Here is a 23,580-nt window from a genome sequence, read left to right on the forward strand (position 1 = left end):
TCTCGGATTTTCGTTTTTCTTCTGTCTTGATCACATTCATTGGTTTCTATATCACTTGATTGGGTATCTAAGAAAACTCAATTTCACAGCCATTATTGCAAATGTCTCCTAATTAGTTTTGATCTGCCATTTGATTATGTGACAGACCTTACACATCTGCTCAGGTAGATGCAAAAGTGCCAGGGCTTTTAGTTTAGGAAGTTCTCTAAGGGCAATCGTGACTTTTATTTTCATTGTGTGGATTTTTTCATCTCTTAGAATAGAAGAGAGGAGAGCATATATGAATTCTAGTTATTTTTCTTTTGAATATAGCACTTGCAGGCTACCGCCATCTTTATATAAAAAAAAGAGTAACTTTCTTCTAGTGAAATCTATTTGGAAATGTTATAGTCAGTGCCAAATTTTAAAGGAGCATTCATGCTGTACTTGCTAATTGTTGAGGATTCATGCTTCCTAGTTTCCCACTCGTTAAGGTGGGATGATTATATAATGTCAACGCAGAAGTCTTGCACCTAATTTATAATGTTGGTTAAAATTGGTGGAGTCCTAGTTTCTGCTGATGGTAGTGTTCTGTTGAATACTGAAGGGTACCATCTCGGGTCAGTGAAGAGTAAGCGAAGTACATCAAGATGCAATCGCACAGCCGTCCGTGCACAGCTCCTGCTGTCCCCCCGCAATGCGCTTGAGACATTTAACTGTTTTATCTGCTGTTCTGATTGGAGGGAAAGTAGGTCACAAATTTTAGTGAAAAAAAACATAAGTGATGATAATAAACATGACAGGCTTAGCCTGAAACTACTCTATAGGCAATTATTAAACTAAATAATATTAGTTCCCAGTGGAATGTTTTGCAATGTGCCATTTTAGTTATACTTAGAATTGTAAATTTGCATCTTAGGTGTTAGATGCATGAGCTGATTATGCTGTGTGGAAAAAGAGCCTGGATAAAAAATATGAAGACAATGCTTCTCAAGTAATTAGGTTAGAGGATTGAAGAATAGAGGCAGAACAGAAGGGTGAATTGGGGAATTCAGTGTCAAATTAAATACTGAGAAATAGACAAAAGTTAGATTTAAATGGTGACATTTTAAACAATTCACAATCTGCAGGAATGAGACTACTTTTAATTAACTTTCTGGACAAGAATTATTTAACTTTATTACATTAAAGATGTACTGATGTGGTTAGTTATTAAAAACTGTTTTAGCAGGCAAGTAATGAGTAAACGTAACATTCGTAGGTTCATAGAAGCTTACAGTGCAAATGGTCATTTGGCCCATGTTCACACTGACTCTTACCCCATTTTCCATCGCTTGTTCCATAGTCCTGAAGGTTATGGCAGTGGAAGTGAATATCTAAACACTTAGTAAATGTTAGAGTTCTGACTCAACCATCCTTTCTCAAGTGTTCCAGACTGTCATCACCCTCTAAGTGAAAAAACTCCTCAGCTCTTAGTCTTCTACTTACCTTAAGTCTCTGCCCCTTGGCTGTTGACCCCTCGGTTAATGAAAAGGTACCTTCCTCCCTTGGGATGGCACAGTGTTTAGCACTGCTGCCTCACAGTGCTAGAGGCCCAAGTTCAATTCTGGGTTTGGCTGATTGTCTGCATGGGTTTCCTCTGGGTATTACTGATTGGCTGTGGTAAATTTGCCCTTAGTGTCAAGGTTATTAGCAGGGTAACTAAATTGGGTTAAGGTGGTAGGGCCTGGATGAGATTGTTGTCGGTGCAGGCTCAATGGGCTGAATCGCCTCCTTTGCACTACAGGGTTTCTATGATCCTATCCACCTTACTATCTTCTGCCCTGCTATCTATGCCCCTCTCAGTTGTTATGTGCCTCTTATCAGATCCCCTCTCAACCTTGACTGTTCCAAGGAAAATAGCCCTGGCCTATCCAATCTTTCCTCAGAGCTCAGACCCGCCAGCCTACGTAGCATCCTAGTAAATCTCCTCTGCACCCTCTCCAGTGCAATTACATCCTTCCTATAATATGGTGACCAGAACTGCATGCAGTGCTCCACTTGTGGCCTAACCAGCACTTTATATGGTTCCAGCATGACCCCCTTGCACTTGCATTCTATGCCTCAGCTAATAAAGGCAGGTATCCTGTATGCTTTCTTAACTTATTTACCTGCCCTGCCACCTTGAGGGATCTGGATATGTATTCTTGAAGTCCCTCTGAACTTCAGTATTTTTCAGGGTCCTATCATTCACAGTGTAATTCTTTCTCTTGTTAGATAACATTACCCCTCTCTTTTCTGGGTTGAATTCCATTTACAACTACTCTGCCCACCCGACCCAGTGCATTGATTTCCTTCTGCAGTCTGTAGTTATCCTCACTACATACCACCCTACCAATTTGTCATCCATGAACTATCTGATCATATTTTTAATTTAAGTCCAAATCGTTAACGTACATGACAAATAGCAAAGGTGCCACACTGAACCCTGCAGAGTCCTACTAGAAGCAGACTTCCAGTCACAGGAGCGTGCCTCTACCACCACCTTCTGTTTCCTGCCTGTCAGCCAATTTTGGATCCAATGTGCCACTTTGCCTTGGATACCATGACTTTACTTTCTTGATCAGTTTGTCATGAGGGACCTCAATTTGTGCCACATGCTGAGCAGTAACTTGTGTTTCTCAGATCAAGGGTACCTTTCCTTTTGTGCACAATTCTTTTAGCCAGTTTGTGCATTAATAATGGCATATGTCATTCCTCGCCTTCAACAAAGTCTAAAATCATAAATTAGAGCGCATGTTTTCTTAGGGTAGGAGTGATGAATGATGAGCAGAAAAATTTCCAACAGTTCAATGGTACTTTATTGAGTCTGTTTTTTCCCTTTTGGAATAGGGAGGGAAATTTCCCCATTGTTGTGCAGACAGGGTTGTAATACTTACCTGTTCAAATATTTTTCAGTTTTAAGGGGGAGAATTTCAGAGTTTACAAGATAACGGCAGGCATTAGAATAATCGACTAAGAAATGGTAGTCAACGGTTTGAAGTGGAGCATATAAAATATTTGTGAGCTATGTCACTTTTACGTGCGGACTGTATCAACCTCTGGAATTTTTGTAACAACCAGAGCAATGGAGCAGCACTTTAAGGAGTTTAATATCTGCAGAAGTGGTTTTCTATTTTAACAAAAATGTTGCTGCTATATGAATGGGAGAACTACCGATCTTTATTTCTGCTTTCCAGTTTACCAATGGCACTATACAGTACCCTTATCCTCTCTGATTAACTCACCAAGCACAAATTAGTAAATAGTTCAGGAAAATCCCAGATTAAAATCTTAGGCTGTGCAGATAAAAACAAATTACTGCAGATGCTGGAATCTGAAACCAAAAGAGAAAATGCTGGAAAATCTCCTTGCAGTATCTCTGAGAGAAAAGAGCTGACCTTTAGAATCCAGATGACCCTTTGGGGGTCGTCATTGAGATTTTTCCAGCATTTTCTTTTTTGGTTTTAAGATGTGTATAGTTCAGTGTCTGCTAAGGTAATGATAATGCATTAAACTTGGAAAGTACGCTTAATCTGTTTGAGATTATCATTATTCCCAACAAGAATGAGCCTGTGTCCACCTCCATGATATCGTATGGGATTACTATCATTGAAAACCTGTAACTCCTCCCAATAAACTTTGTAGGGATAACCATTGACCAGAAAGTTAGCTGAACCAGCCATGCTGTACAATAAGATATTGGAGCAGAATTAAGCCAGTCAGCCCATCGAGTCTGCTCTGCAACTCTGAAATGAGTGACTCGCCTCCTGATGTCTCAAAGCCATTTAATCAACTACAAGGACAAGTCAAGAATGTGATAGCATGCTCTCCATCTGGCTGAGTGTACTTCCCAACAACATGAATCTTGACTCCATTCAGGACAAAACCACTTTCTTGATTTTAAACATTCACTCTGTCCAGCATTGATGCAACTTGACAACAGTATGTACCATCTGTGCAAGATAACTGTATCCAGGGCTTTTTTGGCAGCAGTTCCTAATCGCGGAACTGCTAGCACCTGAAAGAGCAAGTGCAGCAGTTACATGAATTCCACCTGCAAGTTGTATATCATCCTGGTTGGAAATATGTCACTGTATCAAGAACCTCTTGCCTAACAGCATTTTAAGAGTACATTCATCACATGGACTGCAACAGTTCAAGAAGGTAGCTAACCACCTTGTGGGCATTTAGAGGCAGAAATAAATGCTGGTTTTACCAGTGGTACCCATATTCCCCGAGTGAAGGAATAAAAAAATCAGCACAACCAAGGAACTGATACTCGGTAAAATATACTCAACTGCCATTGTTCTAATGTTTTTTTGGAGGTGTTGCTGCAAATAACTTTTTAGCTTTTCTGGGCTAAAATGAAGGGGAAAAAGATCAGTCCTTCTTGCCCTTCATGACTGAATAGTAGTGCTTTTGTGTAATTCAAATGATAGAATTTGATTTGTAGACGTGGTGGAGGCTACCTCGCTAAATATTTTTAAGATGCGGGTTGATGGGTTTTTGATAAGAGAGGGGATTAAGGGTTATGGGGAGAGGGCGGGAATGTGGAACTGAGCCACGACAGATCAGCCATGATCTCATTGAATGGCGGGGCAGGCTCGAAGGGCTAGATGGCCTACTCCTATTTCTTATGTTCTTATGTACAATACATCGTTAAATATGGGTGCTAATAGATCATTTTTAACTGCTACGTTGCTAGACTGCAAATGCTTTATTTTGCAGAAAAACTTTGGAAATTTATTCTGACCTGTACTCGGAAATGTTTAATGAATGCAGGTGTCAGCTGTAACTGCAGTCTGTAGACTGAGGAGCTCTAATTTCAATTCAGAGTCTCCAGATTTTTCATCCCACTGGGTGGCTCAGTTTGCCAGAGGATCTACTTTTTATACAGCTGCTTTGAAGGTGTTTGAGAACTAGAACATTTCTGTAACATTTTGGTATGTAATCTTGTGCAAAGCTGCAATATAGCAGGCCTAATGTGGCATTCACACCGGCAAGACGCTGCCTCTTCCCATCATGCTCCCTTTCAGCCATTTGGGAAGCTGATTTTTTTTGTCTTGCTGTCGCCTTTTAATCATCAGTGCTTTCATTGTTTTCAATTCACGGTCAATAATGCATCCATCTTTCACTGTACTAGAAATGCAATACATCACATTTGAAATCTTTTTTTAAGCAGTTCACGGGAGTCAGCAAAACAGATTTATTGAGGACGGGTGACTTCAATTATCCTTGCATGCTCCAACTGTCTCATTGAGGTAGTGAGTAGCTGAATTGGTGTAGTCCAGGCAGTTAATAGATTCTTATCCTAATTTATGTTGATTTAACTCTGCTGCAGTGGTGCTAGGAGTGCAACAATCCCCTAATCATTCCCAGGCTACATTGATTGAGAAAATTGACTAGTTCTCTCGTTTTTGCATTTGTTACTTGGATTAAAAAGCACTTGCTTCTGGAATCCATCGACTAGTTTTTGAGGACCCAGTGGATAGAATGAATCATTTGTAGGTCTTGTCAAATAAATTGAGCTGGTATTTAAAAAAACAAGACCATTGTGAAATCAAGATTTTATATGTAACACAACCTGACAGTCAAAGAACTTCTCCACACCATAATTTGAAAGATTATTGATCTATGGAAAAGTTAGATTTTGCTTAAACTAATGAATAAACTTCATGGTCAAAGTAATTGGACTAGCAGTATGTTCTTTAATGTTTGAGTTTGTAGTTATTAGTGGAATACTGCTACTGGTATTTGGTTTAAGAGGATTCTCCTGCCATTCACCAGAATTATGCTGCATTTGTATTGTAATCCAAGTATTTGCAATATTACTTACAGATGAGCACCACTATGTCTAAGTACAGAAATGTGCATTTCATTTTTTGTAGAGCCCCCACCCCGGGTGGGTTAAGTATTTAGTGTAGCAAAAAGGAGAGGACTGAAAATTGGAAAGTAGTCTTAGTATATGAATATCTTCAAATGTGTGGAAATTTGTATCTGAGATCCACCATTTCACTGTACTAAGAGAGTGAGTACGTGGAAAGATTCCTAAGTTATGTCAAGTAAAATTTTCTAATACACAATGGCCATAACAAATTAATAGAGTAAATAAAAACATTCAAACAACTGTTTCAAATTTATTCCTAGCTGAAATATGCATTTGAGCAAAAAACTAGTTATTAGACTCGCCTTGTGTAATCTTGTGATCAATTCACAGTAAGCTTAATGCGGCAGAAATGCATTTATATTTTATCTGCGGATTAAATGAATTGGAGAGTGATCTAAAATTCTGTTGCTTTGCATAATTGTTTGCTGCGCCTCAGGTAAAATGTACTTCTGGCTGCAATGGTCACGCTTGCAAGTTTATTAATATTGGAGGAAAAAAAAGACATTTCAGGGCAAACAAAATTCTGTTGCAACTTGAACCTAATTTTGATATTTACACCCAGTTTAAAGTTTTCAGGATATTTAGAGATCAGGATATTAATGTAGTTTGAATGTGAAAGCTTTTGTTTGTTGAGTGTACATTAACCAAGATCATATTTCCATTTATAGTACTTAAAACTTTCTATTATCTGATTTTAAAGTCAGAACTGAAAATACATGTTGGTTATAACGTTGAATTTATTTTGGTCTGAGGTCATAAACCATGATGTGGAGGTGCCGGCATTGGACTGGGGTAAACAGTGTTAAGTTTCTCAACGCCAGATTATTTGATAACGCAAGCCACTAACTTTTGGAGCACTGCCTCTTCAGGTGAGTGGGAGTTCTGGTCACAACCAGGCCATATAAAGAGAAACTCAATTTACAGAATAATGATTGGAATGCAAGTCTTTACAGGTAATCAAGTCTTAAAGTATAGACAATGAGTGGAGAGAGCGTTAAGCACAGGTTAAAGAGATGTGTATTGTCTCCAGCCAGGACAGTTAGTGAGATTTAAATAACTCTCTCCTCACACATTGTCTGTACCTTTAAGACTTGATTGCCTGTAAAGACTTGCATTCCAACCATTATTTTGTAAATTGAGTTTGTGACTTTATATGCCCTATTTGTGAACAGAACTCCCACTCACTTGATGAAGGAGTAGTCCTCTGAAAACTAGTGGCTTGTGCTGCCAAATAAACCTGTTGGACTTTAACCTGGTGTTGTGAGCCTTCTTACAAGATCATGGAACCCATTGGAGTTTGAATCTCCCAAGTTGTTGAATGAATGTGGAGTTTCCATTTGAGGATTGGGCACTTGATTTTACGATTAACTTAGTTCAGTTCTAGCTTCTGTTAGGTGGTGTGTTTGAGTTCACTCCAGGATTACAGCTCAATTCGGACTTGAATCAGTTATGCCAGTTATGTCAATACTTTATGGTTGCCATGTAATAGACCTCCATTTTGCCCACCTTTGTTCCATCCACTGCAATACTGAAGTCTTAAAAAAGTGTCCGCCTCTTTTTGAATTTTTTCAATTGACCAAGTGAGGGAGTATTCCAGATTGCCATTACCCTTGCCCTTCGTCTCAGATTGTCATTGCCACTGATACCACATCTGAACTGTCTTAAATTTAATTACCCCTTGTTTTAGACTCTCACTGAAGGAAATAGTTATTAAAAAAATTATTTCATTAAAAAGAACCCATTCAGCCCATCATCTTTACCAGCTGACAAAAAGCCATCCAGCCTAATGCCATTTTCCAGCTCGTTCCATAGCCTTACGTTATGGCTTCAAGTTCATATCCATAAATGTGATGAGAACATCTGCCACCATCATTTTTTTTCAAGCAGTGCGTTCCAGATCTCCATCTGGATGAACATAAGAAATAGGAGCAGGCATAGGCCATCTAGCCCTTCGAGCCTGCCCCGCCATTCAATAAGATCATGGCTGATCTGTCGTGGCTCAGTTCCACTTTTCCGCCCTCTCCCCATAACCCTTAATCCCCTTGCCTATCAAAAACCTATCCGTTGTTTGCTGGAGTGGGCGGAGTGAAGGAGCACTGAGTCAGGTAAGAAATTACCTGTTAAAAAACTGTTTAAATCACTTAAATGAAAAAGTTCTCCTCATCTGCCCCCCTAATTCCTCTCCCAACCCCTAGATTAAGGGAATTGTGTTCTGATTCACTAGCGAGATCCCTCAGTTTTATATACAAATTAAAATCTTCACTCTGCCTTGACTGCAAAAGTCAGTCCTGGTTTATCCAATCATTCTTCATAGCTAAAGTTCTCCATTCCTGGCAATATCCTTATAAAGCTCTTGTGTACCCACCAATGTGGTCATGTCCTTTGTGGTGACCAGAATATATACAGTACGCTTAGCTGTGGCCTAACTAGTGTTTCATGTGGTTCCAACAAAAAACTCCCAGCTATTGTATTCTATGCTGTTTTAATCACCCTAAATACCTGTCCTGCTACCTTCAGGGATTTGTGGGCATGCGTTCTAAAATTCCTCCACACTTGTCAATATCCTAGCAATTATTTTCCACTGCAATTACGTTGCAGTGGGAAATAATTACTCTTGATAACTTCCTGAAGTCAATAGTTCTTAAAGTTCACACACAACCAATTTTTGTATCATCTTCAAAGCTCTTGATCATGGCCCCTTTTATTTTAAGTCTAAATAATTGATAAATACAACACACAATATGGGACCTAGAATAAACCTTGTAGGAACTCTGATATTAACAGCTGTCCAGTCACACAAGCATTTGACAGCCATTACCCTTTTGTTTTCTACTCTTGACTCTATTTTGGATCCAACTTGTCACTTTGGATCCTCTGGGCTTTTATTGTTGTGACTAGTGTCATGTCAGACCATGTCCAAAGCCTTGCCAAAATCCAGAAAGACTACATGAAAAATGCAGTTTAAAGAGATATTCAATTTCTCTCAACTGAAATATATTCCAGAAAGGAAGAAAAAAATTGTAAGAGGGGACAAAACATCCATGGCTAAGCAAGGAAGTTAAAGATAACACAAAGACAAAAACTAAAGCAAAGAATATTGCAAAGGCTAGTGGCAGACTGGATGATTGGAAGCTTTTAATGATCATCAAAGGGTATCTAAAGTAATAAAAAGATCAAAGGTAAATTGTGAAAGAAAACTAGCAAAATATTAATGTCACAAGTGGGCTTCCATTAATACTGCAGTGAAGTTGCTGTGAAAATCCCAAATCACCACATTTGGCATCTGTTTGGGTACACTGAAGAAGAATTTATCATAGCCAGTGCATCTAATTAGCACATCTTTCTGACTGTAGGAGGAAACTGGAGCATCCGGTGGAAACCTATGTAAACATGGGGAGAAAGTGCAGACTGCGCACAGCCATTGACTCAACCCAGCAAGCAAGCCCGCGTCCCTGGTGCTGAGACACAGCAGTGCTAACCACTGTGTCACTGTGCTGCCCAAAGGATAGCAAAAGCTCCTAAAGTATACAAAAGGGAAGAAAGTAGCTAAAGTGAACGTTCCTCCCTTGGAGGATGAAACTGGGAGTTAATAGTGGGGAATGCAGAAATGGAAGTGATGCTAAATCAATATTTTGCCTCAGTTTTCACAGTGGAGGACACTAGTGTCATCCCAATAGGAACAATAATAGAGGAAATAGAAAGGGAGGAACTTGGAGCAAACATCAATAGGGAAATAGCACTCAAACTATTTGGACTGAAGGCAGACCTGATGGTCCACATCCTAGCATATTAAAGGAAATGGCAGCGGAGATAGTGGATTCATCGGTTAAAGTATTCCCAAATTCCCTGGATGCATGAAAGTAGTGGATTGGCAAAATGCTAATGTAACACTCTTATTCATAAAGGGAGGGAGGCAGAAAGTAGGAAACTAAAGATTAGTTAATTTAATATTTTGTTGTTGGGAAACTGTTAGAATCCATTATTAAGAAAGCAATAACAGGACACTTGGAAAGTCAAAATGCAATCCATTGGAATTGTCATGGCTTTATGAAGGATAAATCACGTTTGACTGATTTGTTAGAGTTCTTAAAAGATGTAACAAGCCAAGTGGATAATGGGGTTCCTGTAGATGTAGTATATCTGGACTTCAGAGAGATGTTTGATAAGGTGCTGCACAGCAAATTACTACACAAGGTACGATCACGTGGGATTAGGAGTAATTTATTAGATTGGATAGAAGACTGACTAACTGACAGAAGGCACAGAGTCAGTATAAATGCATCTTTTTCTGGTTGGCAAGATGTAACTGGTGGGGTGCCACAAGGTCTGGTCCTTGGGGCCCCAACTATTAACAATCTAGATTCATGACTTGGAGGCAGGGATAGAAGGTATTTTAGCCAATTTGAGATATATATGATAAAAGGTATTGACAAAGTAGACATAGAGTGAATTCTTTCTCTTGTGGGGTAATCTAGAACAAGGAGTCATAGTTTCAGAATAAGCAGCAGCAGATCTAAAACAAATGAGAAATTACTTCTCTCAAAGGATCATGAATCTGTGGAATTCACTGCCCCAGAGTGTGGTGGACACTGGGACATTAAGTAAATTTGAGATAAAACAGATGTTTAATTAGTAGTGGGTTGAAAGGATATGGAGAACAGACAGGAAAGTGAGCAAAACAGTACAGCACAGGAACAGGCCCTTCGACTCACCAAGCCCGTGCCGAACATTGTCCTATCTTGGCCAACCGCCTGTATCTGACTTTTTCCCACCTGTTCTTGTGTCTATCCAGATAAGTCTTAAATGTTGCTAATGTTTGTTTCAACCACCTCACTTGGCAATACATTCCAGGCCCCCACCATCCTCTGTATATATAACAAAAAAACTTTGCCCCGTACATCTCTACTGAACCTTCCCCCTTTACATTGAACTCGTGCCCCTCATAATTGTCATTTCTGCCTTGGGAAAAAGTGGATTTGAAATCCAGACAAGATCAGCCATGATTGAATGGCGATGGAGCAGACCTGAGGGACTGAATTGCTTACTCCTAGTCCTAGTTCTTATGTTCTTACACCCTCGTTGTTCCTGCTCGTTACCTTCTCATAACCATGTCTTCATAAAGCCATGCTGATGGCACTTGATTAATGCGTGTCTTCCTAAGTGACACTTAATGCATGCCTAATTTTTTTCAATTTTGCCCACCAACATATTTAGCCTCACTTACCCGTATTTACGTGGTCTGTCAGTTTCTGCCTTTTTTCTTTTCTCTGATTAAATCTTATAAATCATCTTAAACACTAAGTAGGAACCTCTTATTTTTTTCATAAACTACATGGGTTACAAGCCTAGATTGTGCAACCCCTTCAGTATATCCTTCCTCAGATCCGGTGCCCAAAACTGAATTGTAGCTAACCAGAGTTTTACACAGTTGTATCACAACTTTCATCCTTATGTATTCCCACCCCTTGAAATAAACACTAAATTTCCACTAACCCTATTGGTTACGTTATGTCTCCTAGGTATTTTTCTGTACCTGGACTCTAAACCTCTTTGCTCTGCAGTTCCTAACTTCTCACCATTCAGAAAATACTCTAACTTAGCCCAATTTGGATGGCCTCTCACCTTTTCCAGATAGAACTTCACTAAGCACAGTTTCATCTTCCCAATCAAGCAGTGTCCTTTTGGGAAGATGGATACATTGTGGCAATGTCACTGTTCTAATAATCCAGAGGCCCAAGCTGATAATCTGGAGGCATTGGTTCAAATCCACCATGGCAGGCTGGTGGAATTTAAATTCAATTAATAATGAAAGCTAGTCTCAGTAATGGTTACCATGAAACTATTGTTGGTTCACTAATGTCCTTCAGGGAAGGAAATCTGCAATCTTTGCCATTTTTGGCCTACGTCTCCTGTTCATCTCAAGATGACACTGGAGTGAGGCAACTTCTCGCAAGTTGTGCCCAGCATACCTTCTAATACTATCTTTTACTCTTGTTCTATGCTTCTAAAACTTTATTCTAACTCTCTTAAACTCTGTCGCAATGCTCTAATTCAACCTCTTGCTTTCTCTACATGTACGGTATGTTTTGTACAGTGCACAAGATACTTTTCACTCTTATGTGACAATAATCAAATCAAACATATGACGCTCAGTAATGTAGTTGACTCTTAACTGCCCTCTAAAATGGCCTAACCTGCCACTCAGTTCAAAGGCAATTGGAGACGGGTAATTGCTGGTCTTGCCAGGAATATCCACGTTTATTAAAGAATGAAAAAATTCTTGTACTGCCATCTACAAAAGTGACTGAGCACTTGATGTTTAGAAACTTGGATATATATGGTACTCCAATCCTTCATCAAAGTGATCAACATAATGTAAAGTCCAGCCCCTAATACAGATCCCTGAGGGTCATTGTTAAATGCATCCTACCCATTTTCATTATTGTCTGTTTCCTACTACATAATGTGGAGATGCTGGGATTGGACTGGGGTAAACACAGTTTACCCTACTGTGTTTACTCTACTACATAATCAATGTTAAGTGTTGCCTTAAATTTCATATGCTTTCAGTTTTGCAAAGTCACTTGTGTGAAAGCTTTGATGTCTTTTGGAAGTCCATCATTCTTAGAAACTCCCTTTATATAGCACAATAACAAACATGTAAAAATAATACATATGTTGATTAGACATGTTAGACAAATTAGACATTTGTCCTTTACAAATCCATGCAGCCTGTCATTGGACAGTTCATGTCTGTGCAAATGTTCAGTTGCTACCCAGTAGTTTCTAGTAGGATCTTTATTTTCTTTCATGCACCTGATGTAACTAAATTCAAAGTGCTTCAGTGCACTTATCCTCAAACCAATATTAAAGTATACTGGAAGTTATGTACCTGAAATTGTACAGCTTACCAGCAGAGTCCTGGTGAACTTATTGCTGCTTGTCTAGCTGGGACCATTTTCCCAATTATTGCATTGGTTTGTAAGGATATCTGGAGCAAATGAGAAGAACCCTGGTTAATAAATTGACTAATAGCTCAGTATAGTACTGAGGGAGTACTTCAGCCTGGAAATGTTGACATGGCTGAGAATATAAACTAATGTTATGTGAAAACAGGTGCAATAGACATTAATTTGTAATTTAAGCTCTAAGCAAACAAAACATTGCTCTATTACTGAGGGGAATTAGCCATAAATAAAGCTGTAAAGGAGATAATAAATGTTGAAGTTGCAAGATCTGTTTTCTGAATGGATTTCTGCTCCCTTAAAATATATATTTAGTGCTTTTCTTTCCAAATATCCTAGATATAAGCTTGCAAAGTTCTCCTTATTAGACCTCAATATAAGAAAGTTGAGGGGGAAACTAAGGAATTATAAATCCTTTGGTTTAATATCTATGTTGGGAAATTGCTGGAGTTCATACTTAAGGTGATTAAACATGGTTAAAATTTTCAGCTGAGAAAACCAGCATGGATTTATCAAGGATTAGGTCATGCCTGCTGAATCTGAATGTTTTGGAAGAGATGATTAAAGTAGTGGACAGCAAAATGTATTGGATGGACTTCCAGAAAACATTTGAGAAAATCCTGCCTCAGAAACCGCTAGTAAAAAGTCTGACAACACCAGGTTTTAGCCCAACCGATTTATTTGATAGTAAACTCACAAGCTTTCGAGGGGACTCCCTCTTCGTCAGGTGAATGGAGAGTTCACCGCTAACCAGAGTTGAAACTCATTGGATTGAAATGAGATTATTGACCTGCTTAGGGAATTGGTTAAGAGGAGGGAGATAATGAGCAGGTACTGTGGGCAGGACGTAACACATGGTATCCCACAAGGTGTTTGGGCCTCAACTGTTTAGTATATTTATTACCAGCTTAAATGTCAACCACATCCAAATTTGTCTAATACAAAGATAGGTGGTGAAGCAGAGTAGTTGGGAAAGTAAAATTACAAAGTGATACTAATAAATTAAGTGAATGTTTAAAACTGTGGTAAATGAATTTCAATGGAGACCAATGTGAGATCATTGCATTGGAGATGGGATAGAGTGGGATATTTTCTAAATGGTGAGAAGCAATATGTAGTATAGATCCAATGAGACGTGGTGCTTCAGGAATGCAGATCATTAAAATATTCTGAGCAGGTTCAGAAAATAATCAAACGGGTCAGAAATGAATCTTCACTTCTTTAGACCTCATTACAGCATTTTACCAAGCATGGCATTAAATTCAAGTCAGTGGGAATTAAGAAGGACTCCATTGGTTGAAGTCATGCTTAGCACAAAAAAATGATTTTTGTAGTTGAACGCCAATTATCTCGGTTCCAGGATGTTGTTGCAGGAGTCTCTCAGGACACTGTCTTGGGCCTAACCACCACCTACAACTTTTTTAATGACCTCCCCTCCGCCTTGAGGTCAGAATTGGGAATGCTGCTGATTGTTCAATGTTCAGTTCCCTTCCCAAAGTCCTCAGATAACAAAGTACTCTTGTCTGTATGCAGCAGGTCAGGTTGATAGATGGCAAGCAATAATTGTGCCATGCAAGTACCAGACAATGACTGCACCATGAGTGAGTCTAATCTTGACATTTAATAGCATCACCATTGCTCATTTCTCCCACATTAATAATCTGGGAGTTACCACTCATCAGATACCTCATTGGACCAGTCACACACACTGGCTACAAAAGCAGATCAGAGGCTGGGAATTTTGTGACAAGTGATTCACCTGACTCCATAACCATTCTACCATCTAGTACAAATCAGGAGTGCGATGGAATAATTCCCATTTGTCTGGATGAGTGCAATTTGAGATGTTTGATACCTTCTAGACAGTGGATTGGTTGATTAGCATTTGGTTGAGGTCTAAACACCGATTCTTGTGGGACACCACTAGTTACGTTCTGCCTATCACAGTACCTGCTCATTATCTCCTTGCACTCAATCAATTCCCTAAGCAGGTTAATAATCTCATTTCAATCCAATGAGCTTCAACTTTAGCTAGTGGTTTGAGGAAGGACTTTCTCAAATGTTTTCTGGGAGTCCATCCAAATACGTTTCGTTGTCACTACTTTAATCATCTCTTCAAAAACATTCAGATTCAACAGGCATGACCAAATTCTTGACAAATCCGTACTGATTCTCTCTCGGCTGAAAATTCTGAACATGTTTAATCACGATCTTAAGTATGAACCCTAGCAACTTCCTAACACACACGTTAGTCCAGAGGACTTGTAATTCTCTAGTTTCCCCCTCAATTTTGTAAAATAGAGGTGTGATAAGGAGAACTTTGCAAATATACTAACAATAAGCTTTTAAAGAAAAGCACCAAATATTTTAAGGGTGCAGAAATCCAAATTTTCTCCATCCGCCATCACACAGTAACAATTTGTACCATTTGGAAGAAATGCTGTAGTTGAGGCTGTTTTGACAACACTTCCCAAACATGCAACCTCTACTTCCTAGAAGGGTTGGCGTGGCAAATGATCATGAACTTCATATCAATTATGCACCATCCTTGCTTGGAAATATCACCATTTCTTCACTGTCAACATGTCAAAGTCCTGCAACACTCCCCGTAAGAGCACTGTCAAAATGCATTCACCACATTATAATCCCCATAGACACCAATAAATTTTAAGTTATGAATTTCTCAGTGACCTGTTCAGAAGATCATGCAATAAGATTTTGTATTTTAAGATTTTCACCAAACACACTAAAATAGGCAGAGACCAAACATAGGTAACTAATACTCTAACCTACAGGTAAGGTATCTCTACTGATGCAACTGAGAAGTCCACAGCATGTTTATACGTTACGGCACATTCTCAGCAAATACATCGGCCTATTCTTAAAGTCCCAAATTGGGACACAATTTACAAAAAAAAAAGTTAAGATGGAGTAGAAATGTCACAGTTTAAAGTTGTTGAACTCAGTGTTGAGTCCTGAGGGCTATAACGTTTCTAATTGGAAGATGAGGTGCTGCCTCTCCAGTTTTCTGGAGCATTGCAGCAGGCCAAGGCCAGACATGTGGGCATGAGAGCAAGATGCTGAGTTAGAGTAGTGAGCAACAAGAAGGTTGGGGTCATGCTTAAGAGATGGGTGAAGATGTTCTGCAAAGTGATTAACCAGTCTGCATTTAGTCTCTCCAATGTGAAGGAGACCCCTTTGGGATCTTGTATGTTTCAATAAGATCACCCCTCATTTTGTCTCGACTTCAACTGCATAGGCCCGACCTCTCTTTATAAACACCTCGTCCCAGGAATGAGTTGCATGAGCCTTCTTTGAACTGCTAATGCAGTTTTATCATCTTTTTTGAATAAAGAGGCCAAATCTTGCACAGTATTCCACGTTATGATTCATGTACCAGGACACCCAGATCCCTCTCTCCAGCCAGGCACTGCAGTCTCTCCAAGTTAATAATATACTGATTCTTCCTGCCAAAAGTTCACATTTTCCCACTTTATACTTCATCTACCAATTTTTTTTGCCCACGCTCAAAACTATCTAAATCCCTTTGCAAGCACTCTAATTTCTCTTGACAACATTGGCAATTTTAACAGCCAGACATTTGGTCCCTTCATCCATGTCATTGATGTACATTGTAAATAGTTAGGGCCCTAACATTAATCCTAATGGCATTCCATGAATTACAGCTTGCCAAAAAGACCCTCCCTAACCCTACTTGCTGCTTCCTGTTAGCTAACCAATTTTTTATTATGCTAATGTTATCCCCTCTACCACATGCTCTTCACTTTATGAAGTGATCTTTGTGGTACCTATCAAATGTCTTAGAAATCCAAGTACACCACATCTCTAAGTTCCCCTTTATCAACTTTGCTTATTACTTCCTCAACCAACTCTAATAACATAGTTAAACATGATTTCTCTTTTGCACAATCATATTTGCTCTGCTTGATTATGATTTTCTAAGTATCTTGCTACAGCCTCCTTAATAATCACAATTTCAGATGTTACGCTAGCTGGCCTATAGTTTCCCACTTCCTGTCTCCATAGAGCATCTACAGCGCAAAGAGGCCGTCAGGCCCACTGAATCTGCACTGACTCTCCAAAAGAGCATCTTGCCAGGCCCTATGCAGTGACCGCACGCATTTGCCATGGCTAACCCACCTAACCTCCACGTCTTTGACTGTGGGGCAGAGGGGAAACCATGTACCTGGAGGGAAACCATGCAGACGTGGAGAACCCACAAACTCCACACGGTCACCTAAGGAGATCAATAAGATCACCCCTCATTTGTCTCAATTTCAATTGTATAGGCCCAACCTGTTTGACCTCTTTATAAACCCCTCATCCCAGGAATGAGTTGCATGAACCATGAATTGCTAGTGCAATTATATCCTCCTGAATAAAGAGACCAAATCTTGCTGGAATCGAACCTTGGTCCCAGTGCTGAGTTAGCAGTTCTAGCCACTGTGCCACCCTTTTTTTTGAAGAAAGGTGCTACATTTGCTATTTTCCAATTTGCTTGGATACTTTCCGTAATTGAGAGGAATTTTGCAAGATTATAACAATGCCCCTACTATCTCTTTAGCTCCTTTTTAGTCAGTTCAAGAAATTTTCATTTTTTCATTTTCCCGTTCAGCACGAATTTCTTGTACTCATGGAAGAGTAACCTGACTTTTTTAAATTACAGGTCTCCAGTTCAGTCATAATGGCTCAACGGGATGCAGAGCGATATCTCTATGTGGACAAAAATCTCATCAATAACCCATTGACACAGGCTGACTGGGCAGCAAAAAAACTGGTGTGGGTACCCTCAGACCGTCATGGGTTTGAGGCTGCCAGTCTCAAAGAGGAAATTGGCGATGAGGCAGTACTTGAGTTGGTGGAAAATGGCAAAAAAGTCAAAGTCAACAAGGACGACATCCAGAAGATGAACCCACCCAAATTCTCCAAGGTGGAAGACATGGCAGAGCTGACTTGTTTGAATGAAGCTTCTGTGCTGCACAATTTGAAAGAACGTTATTACTCAGGGCTAATCTATGTAAGTATTTTTATTGTAATATTGCTCAATTTTGTCAATTCTTATGACTTTTTGTTTATTGTGGTTAACTTTGTCATCTCAGTATTTATTTTTCCTTCTGTATTCTAAATATATCTGATTTATGAGCATACCAGAAAGGAAAAAAGAACATTGATGTCATGCTTGTTCCATTCTCAGTGAAACAGTCACCATCAAAGGACAAGGGAATTGGAACTTTTATGCTGAAAAATATAAATTGAATGTCTATTTCTTCAAGGAATAAGATTCTCTCCAAATGGACTGCTTATTTGCATTAGATTGGTAGACTACAAGATTGGGGGAAGAAACAACCCAGTTTAGAAGAAAAACTTGGCTAATTTCTTTTCAACCCCTGAAGGCAATTAAGCGAGCTGCATGGTGACTGGTATCGTGAGTCCCAGTTAACCCAGCTACCTTTTGTAACACATGTCTTCCAATATCAGCAACTTAAGCCCCTTTTTAAAGGAACACAGCAAATCCACATTTGTTCCATAAGCTATCAACCCATTTGCAAGATACTACAGATAGCAGTACTTCCCGGCACCTAATCCATCTCTGCTTTTCTAATCTGTAAGAGCAGATGTAGACCATTTAACCCTTTGAGCTTGCTCCCCCAACCAGTAAAGACCATGGCTGATCTTTCACCTCAACTCCATCTTCTGGCACTGTGCCAATGCCCCTTCATTCCTGTTGATCTCTGCCTGGAATATACTCAACAACTGAGCATCTCGCTTGCTAGGTAGAGAATTTCAAAGACACTCAATTCTTTAAGAGAAAAAAAATTATTCGTTCTAAATGGCTCACTGTTTATTCTGAAACTGATCCCTAGTTCTAAACCTCTTGGCCAAGAAGCTTCATTCAAATAAGTCCTTCTACAACATCCTTTTTGTCAAGCCCCTTCGCAATTTCATACGTTTTCATGAAAAACCCCTCTCATTCTTAACTATTCTTGTACCGATGACCCTGGTGGTCCTCTATCAATCTAAATCAAATAAGCTCTCCATTTTGGGCTGAATCTTATCCATTATCCGTGATCAAGGAGAAAATAGCGAGGCAATTGAGAATTGTTTGATAGAGCAGATGCAGCACGGTTTCGTTAAGGGGAAGTCGTGTCTGATGAATTTATTGGAGTTCTATGAGGATGTGTCTAGGGCGGTGGATAGAGGAGAGCCGGTGGATGTGGTGTTTCTTGATTTTCAGAAGGTGTTTGATAAGGTGCCGCACAAGAGGTTATTACAGAAGGTCAGGGGGCATGGAGTTGGGGGTAGGGTGTTAGTGTGGATAGGGGATTGGCTGTCAAATAGGAGGCAGAGAGTGGGGGTCGATGGGTGCTATTCGGATTGGCGGATGGTGACTAGTGGAGTGCTCCAGGGGTCGGTGCTGGGGCCTCAGCTATTTACCATTTATATAGATGATCTGGAGGAGGGAACCGAGTGTATGGTGTCGAAATTTGCTGATGACACCAACTTTGGTGGAACGGCAAATTGTGCGGAGGGTGTGGAAAGTCTGCAGAAGGATCTAGGTAGGCTGGGCGAATGGGCCAGGAACTGGCAAATGGAATTTAATGTTGGCAAGTGTGAAGTTGTCCACTTTGGTAGGAATAATGGTAGGAAGGACTATTACTTACATGGTGAAAAACTGCAGCAGGCGACGGTGCAGAGGGACCTCGGGGTCCTTGTGCATGAGTCGCAAAAACCCAACCTGCAGGTGCAGCAGTTGGTCAGGAAGGTGAATGGGATGCTGGCCTTCATAGCGAGGGGGATTGAATATAAAAGTAGGGAGGCCTTGCTGCAACTGTACAGGGCACTGGTGAGGCCGCAGCTGGAGTACTGTGTGCAGTTTTGGTCGCCGCACTTGCGCAAGGATATTTTGGCCTTGGAGGGAGTGCAGAGGTGGTTTACTAGGCTGATACCAGAGTTGAGGGGGTTGAACTATGAGGAGAGGCCGAATAAACTAGGCTTGTACTCGTTAGAGTTAAGAAGAATGAGGGGAGATCTCATTGAGACGTATAAGATGATGAATGGGATGGATAGGATAGAGGTGGAGAGACTCTTCCCGCTCAGAAAGGACAGTAGGACTAGAGGGCACAGCCTCAAGGTAAGGGGGGGGGGGGGGGGGGGGGTTTAGAACGGAGTTGAGGAAGAACTTCTTCACTCAAAGGGTGGTGAATCTCTGGAATTCTCTGCCCGTTGAAGTGGTGGAGGCTGCCTCGCTAAATATATTTAAGATGCGGGTTGCTAGGTTTTTAATAGGCAAGGGGATTAAGGGTTATGGGGAGAGGATGGGAAGGTGGAACTGAGCCACGACAGATCAGCCATGATCTTATTGAATGGTGGGGCAGGCTCGAGGGGCTGGATGGCCTACTCCTGCTCCTATTTCTTATGTTCTCATTATTTTAAAGAAATTGGTTACAATCTTCAATCTACATTTGGTTTTGGTGTAAACAACCTCAATTCGCTTGTTTTTTCCTGATAAATGATGCCTTTTAAACTGGATATCAATCATGTAGCTCTTCCTGTGTTTTGATATCCTTTGCTGTATAAGGGTGCCAAACATTTTGTGTGGGTGAACCAAACCACCCCCCTCTCCAAAAGCATACAGCCTGTCAAGCCCCTCAGAATCTTTTGTTTCAATGATATCGCTTCTCATTCTTAAACTCCAATGAATATATGCTGCTCAGCCTTGCCTCATGACAATCCCTTTATCCTAGGGATCAGCTTAGAGAATCTTCTCTAAATTACTTCCAATGCAAGTATGTCTTTCCTTGAGTAAGGAGACCAAATTGTGTAGAGGTACTCTGAATGTGGATTTAACAATGTCCTGTGCATACATAGCAAGACTTCCCTACTTTTGTACTCCATCCCCTTTGCAAAGAAACAAGCATTCCATTTGCTGCCTTAATTACTTGCTGTACCTGCATGACTTTTTTGTGATGCATGCATGAGGGCATCAAGATACCCCTGTACTGCAGCATCCTGCAATCTCTCTCCATTTAAATAATAATCTGGTTTTCTATTCTTGCCAAAAGTGAACAACCTCACATTTTCTTGCATTATACTTTTCTGTGTAGTACTGTTGTCAATTTCTGCCCATTTACTTAACCTATCTCTATCCCTTTGCTGACTTTTTGTATCCTCCTCACAACTTTCCTACTTATCATTGTATCATCAACAAAGCTGGCTGTACTAGCCTGTCCCTTCTCCCAAGTCACTGCGGAGGTGGTAGTGTAGTAGTATTGTCACTGGACTAGTTATTCAGAGACCGAAGGTAATGCTCCGGGAACCTGTGTTCAAGTCCCAATGGGGCAGATGGTAAAAGTCGAACGTTGACTATAAACCATTGTCAATTGTCATTAAAAATCCTAGTTCACTTGGAAGAAAATATACCATCCTTACATATCTAATCTGGCCTATGTGTGATTCCAGATCCATAGCAATATAGTTGGCGTTTAAGCATCCTCTGAAATGGCCTAGCAAGCCATCCTGATCAAGAGCAATTGGGGATGGGCAACAAATGCTGGCCCAGCAAGTGACTCCTACATCCCATGAATAAAACAAAAACAGATTGCCAATTGTTGAGGCCACAGTGTTGATCCTCATGATGTTTCACTGGTTGGTTTGCAAATCTGAAAATCCCAACTCTCACCGCAACATAATTTTACATAACACCATTTAAGTAACCTTATGTAGTAATTTATCCAATATCTTTTGGAAATCTAAAATAGCCTGTTCTGTAGTAATTTTCAGAATGTATTGTTTTAAGAAACAATCCTGATTGCATTCTGAGCTCATCCTCCAGACTACTTTTACCAATTTGATCCATCCAGTCGTTATGAAAACTAAATTACAATGTAGCTATTGTCGGGGCCTATAAACTAGTCCCACCACTTTGTTGATTTGCATTTTCTTAACTTCACTCAAACTGATTCTGTTTTTAAGCCTCTGAACCAAGATGATTTATCTTCACTGTATAGATATTATCATTTATTCACAGAACCAACACAGCTCCTTCCCCTTTCTTTCTGTTTTTCTGAAATGATACATGCCCTTGAATGTCAGGATCCCAATCTTGTTCACTTTACTATCATGTCTCTGTATTGGCTACCATATGATATTTATTTTGATTTGTGCTATCAATTCATTCACCTTGTTGTGAATTCTGTTGTTTTACCATTTTTTTTTTTGCTACTCTGACCTTAACTGCTGGTGCACTCTGGTATTTGTACACTCTGTCCCTTCCTGTTACACTGGTTATCATTACCCACATTGTTGCACTGCTCTATTGCCTTGTCCTTTAACACCCTAGATCTTCCCTCATGTGAAGCCTTCCACCCACTTTACTTTTAAAACCTCTCTATAATCCTACTTATGTGGTTCACCAGTGTGCTGGTGCCAGTGTCGTTCAGGGGAGGGCCATCTCAGTGGTTGGTTTTCTTTCCTCAGTATTGATGCCAGTGCCAAGTGAATCAGAACCCATTTCTCTGACACCCATCTTTGAGCCATCCATTCAACTGTAATCTTGTTTACTCTATGCCAATTTGCTCATGGCTCAGATAATCTTCCATTGTATTTATTTTCACTACAACTTTGCAAGATGGTCATGGACCTTCATTTTTTTTTGTAAACTGCAAGTAAAAGTCCGTCTCCCACTCAGTTTCTCATGGGTAACCCTACTTGCTGTATATGTGCCTGGAATTATTTTGGCTAAGTACAGCTTTTATCAGAGTCAAAAGGTGTGCCTGGCAGTATACAGCTTCCTCAGTGCTAGCACTTGGTGCTTCAACTTGGGTGACAGACCTGATCACTCTAGACTCTAGAATGGGACTTAAATCCAAAATACAGTGCTACCTACTGCATCCAGCTCTAATATCAAATTGACAGCTAGCGCCCATTGGTGAAATATGACAATCCTCCAAGATTGCAATGTGCCTCCAATTCTGGTCCCTTGCACAATCTCCTGATTTCCAGCCGTCCACCATTGGTGGCTGTGTCTTCAGTTGTCTGGGCACTAAGCTCTAAAATTCTTTCCCTGGACCTCTCTCTCTTTTCCTTTTAAGCCATTGCTTAAAATTCCATATCTTGTTCAGTCCCTCTGCTCCCACACACAGATTATCCCTCCATTCTTTCCAAATCCAGTTGACCCCATGGCTGCATCTGAATTTTTTTAAAATATCCTCACCACCACCAGCAGCACTGTTTGGTTAGGGTGTAAAAGGTATGGCACCATATTGATGGGTTGATGAATTTGAGATGTCAGTCATGATTTGAAAGGCAAAGAAGGTTGAGGGGCTGAATGGCCTCCTGTTCCTGTGGAATCGTTGTTAGTACAACCAGTGGTGAAAATGTGATTGAAGCAAAGGGTCTAAAATGTGTTTGCGAAGAAGCTAGATAAACATGAGGAGGGTGAAGGGAATAGACGGTCAGAATGATGGATTTAGATCAGGAAAGATGGGAAGCAGCTCAGTGGAACATAAATACTGGCCTGGACTGGTTGGGGTAAATGCTCTGTTTCTGTGCTTCATATTCTGTGTAATCCTATGAAAGGCATTTACAATACATGGGCCCATTCGCTAGCATGCCAAGGTCTACGTAGCATTATACAGCAGTCAATGCTGTATCAATACTGCATCTTCAGTTTACTAATTTTCATTACTTATGAGTCAAGCAGATGTT

General features: G+C 40.1%; 1 protein-coding gene across 2 annotated transcripts in view; it reads left to right on the forward strand.

Moving 5' to 3' along the window:
- The window catches only part of LOC145361797 (myosin-9-like), a 158,990-nt gene that overhangs the window by 12,536 nt on the left and 122,874 nt on the right, over positions 1–23,580 (forward strand). For both annotated transcript variants that reach the window (XM_080217776.1, XM_080217777.1), the window contains exon 2: positions 17,540–17,890. In XM_080217776.1, the coding sequence (XP_080073902.1) occupies positions 17,558–17,890 (333 nt within the window). In that variant the 5' untranslated portion in view covers positions 17,540–17,557. The remainder of the gene's footprint in view (positions 1–17,539; positions 17,891–23,580) is intronic.

The sequence above is a fragment of the Carcharhinus amblyrhynchos genome, chromosome 35, assembly GCF_965287045.1.
Source record: "Carcharhinus amblyrhynchos chromosome 35, sCarAmb.v2.hapA, whole genome shotgun sequence".
NCBI classification, from domain to species: Eukaryota; Metazoa; Chordata; class Chondrichthyes; order Carcharhiniformes; family Carcharhinidae; genus Carcharhinus; species Carcharhinus amblyrhynchos.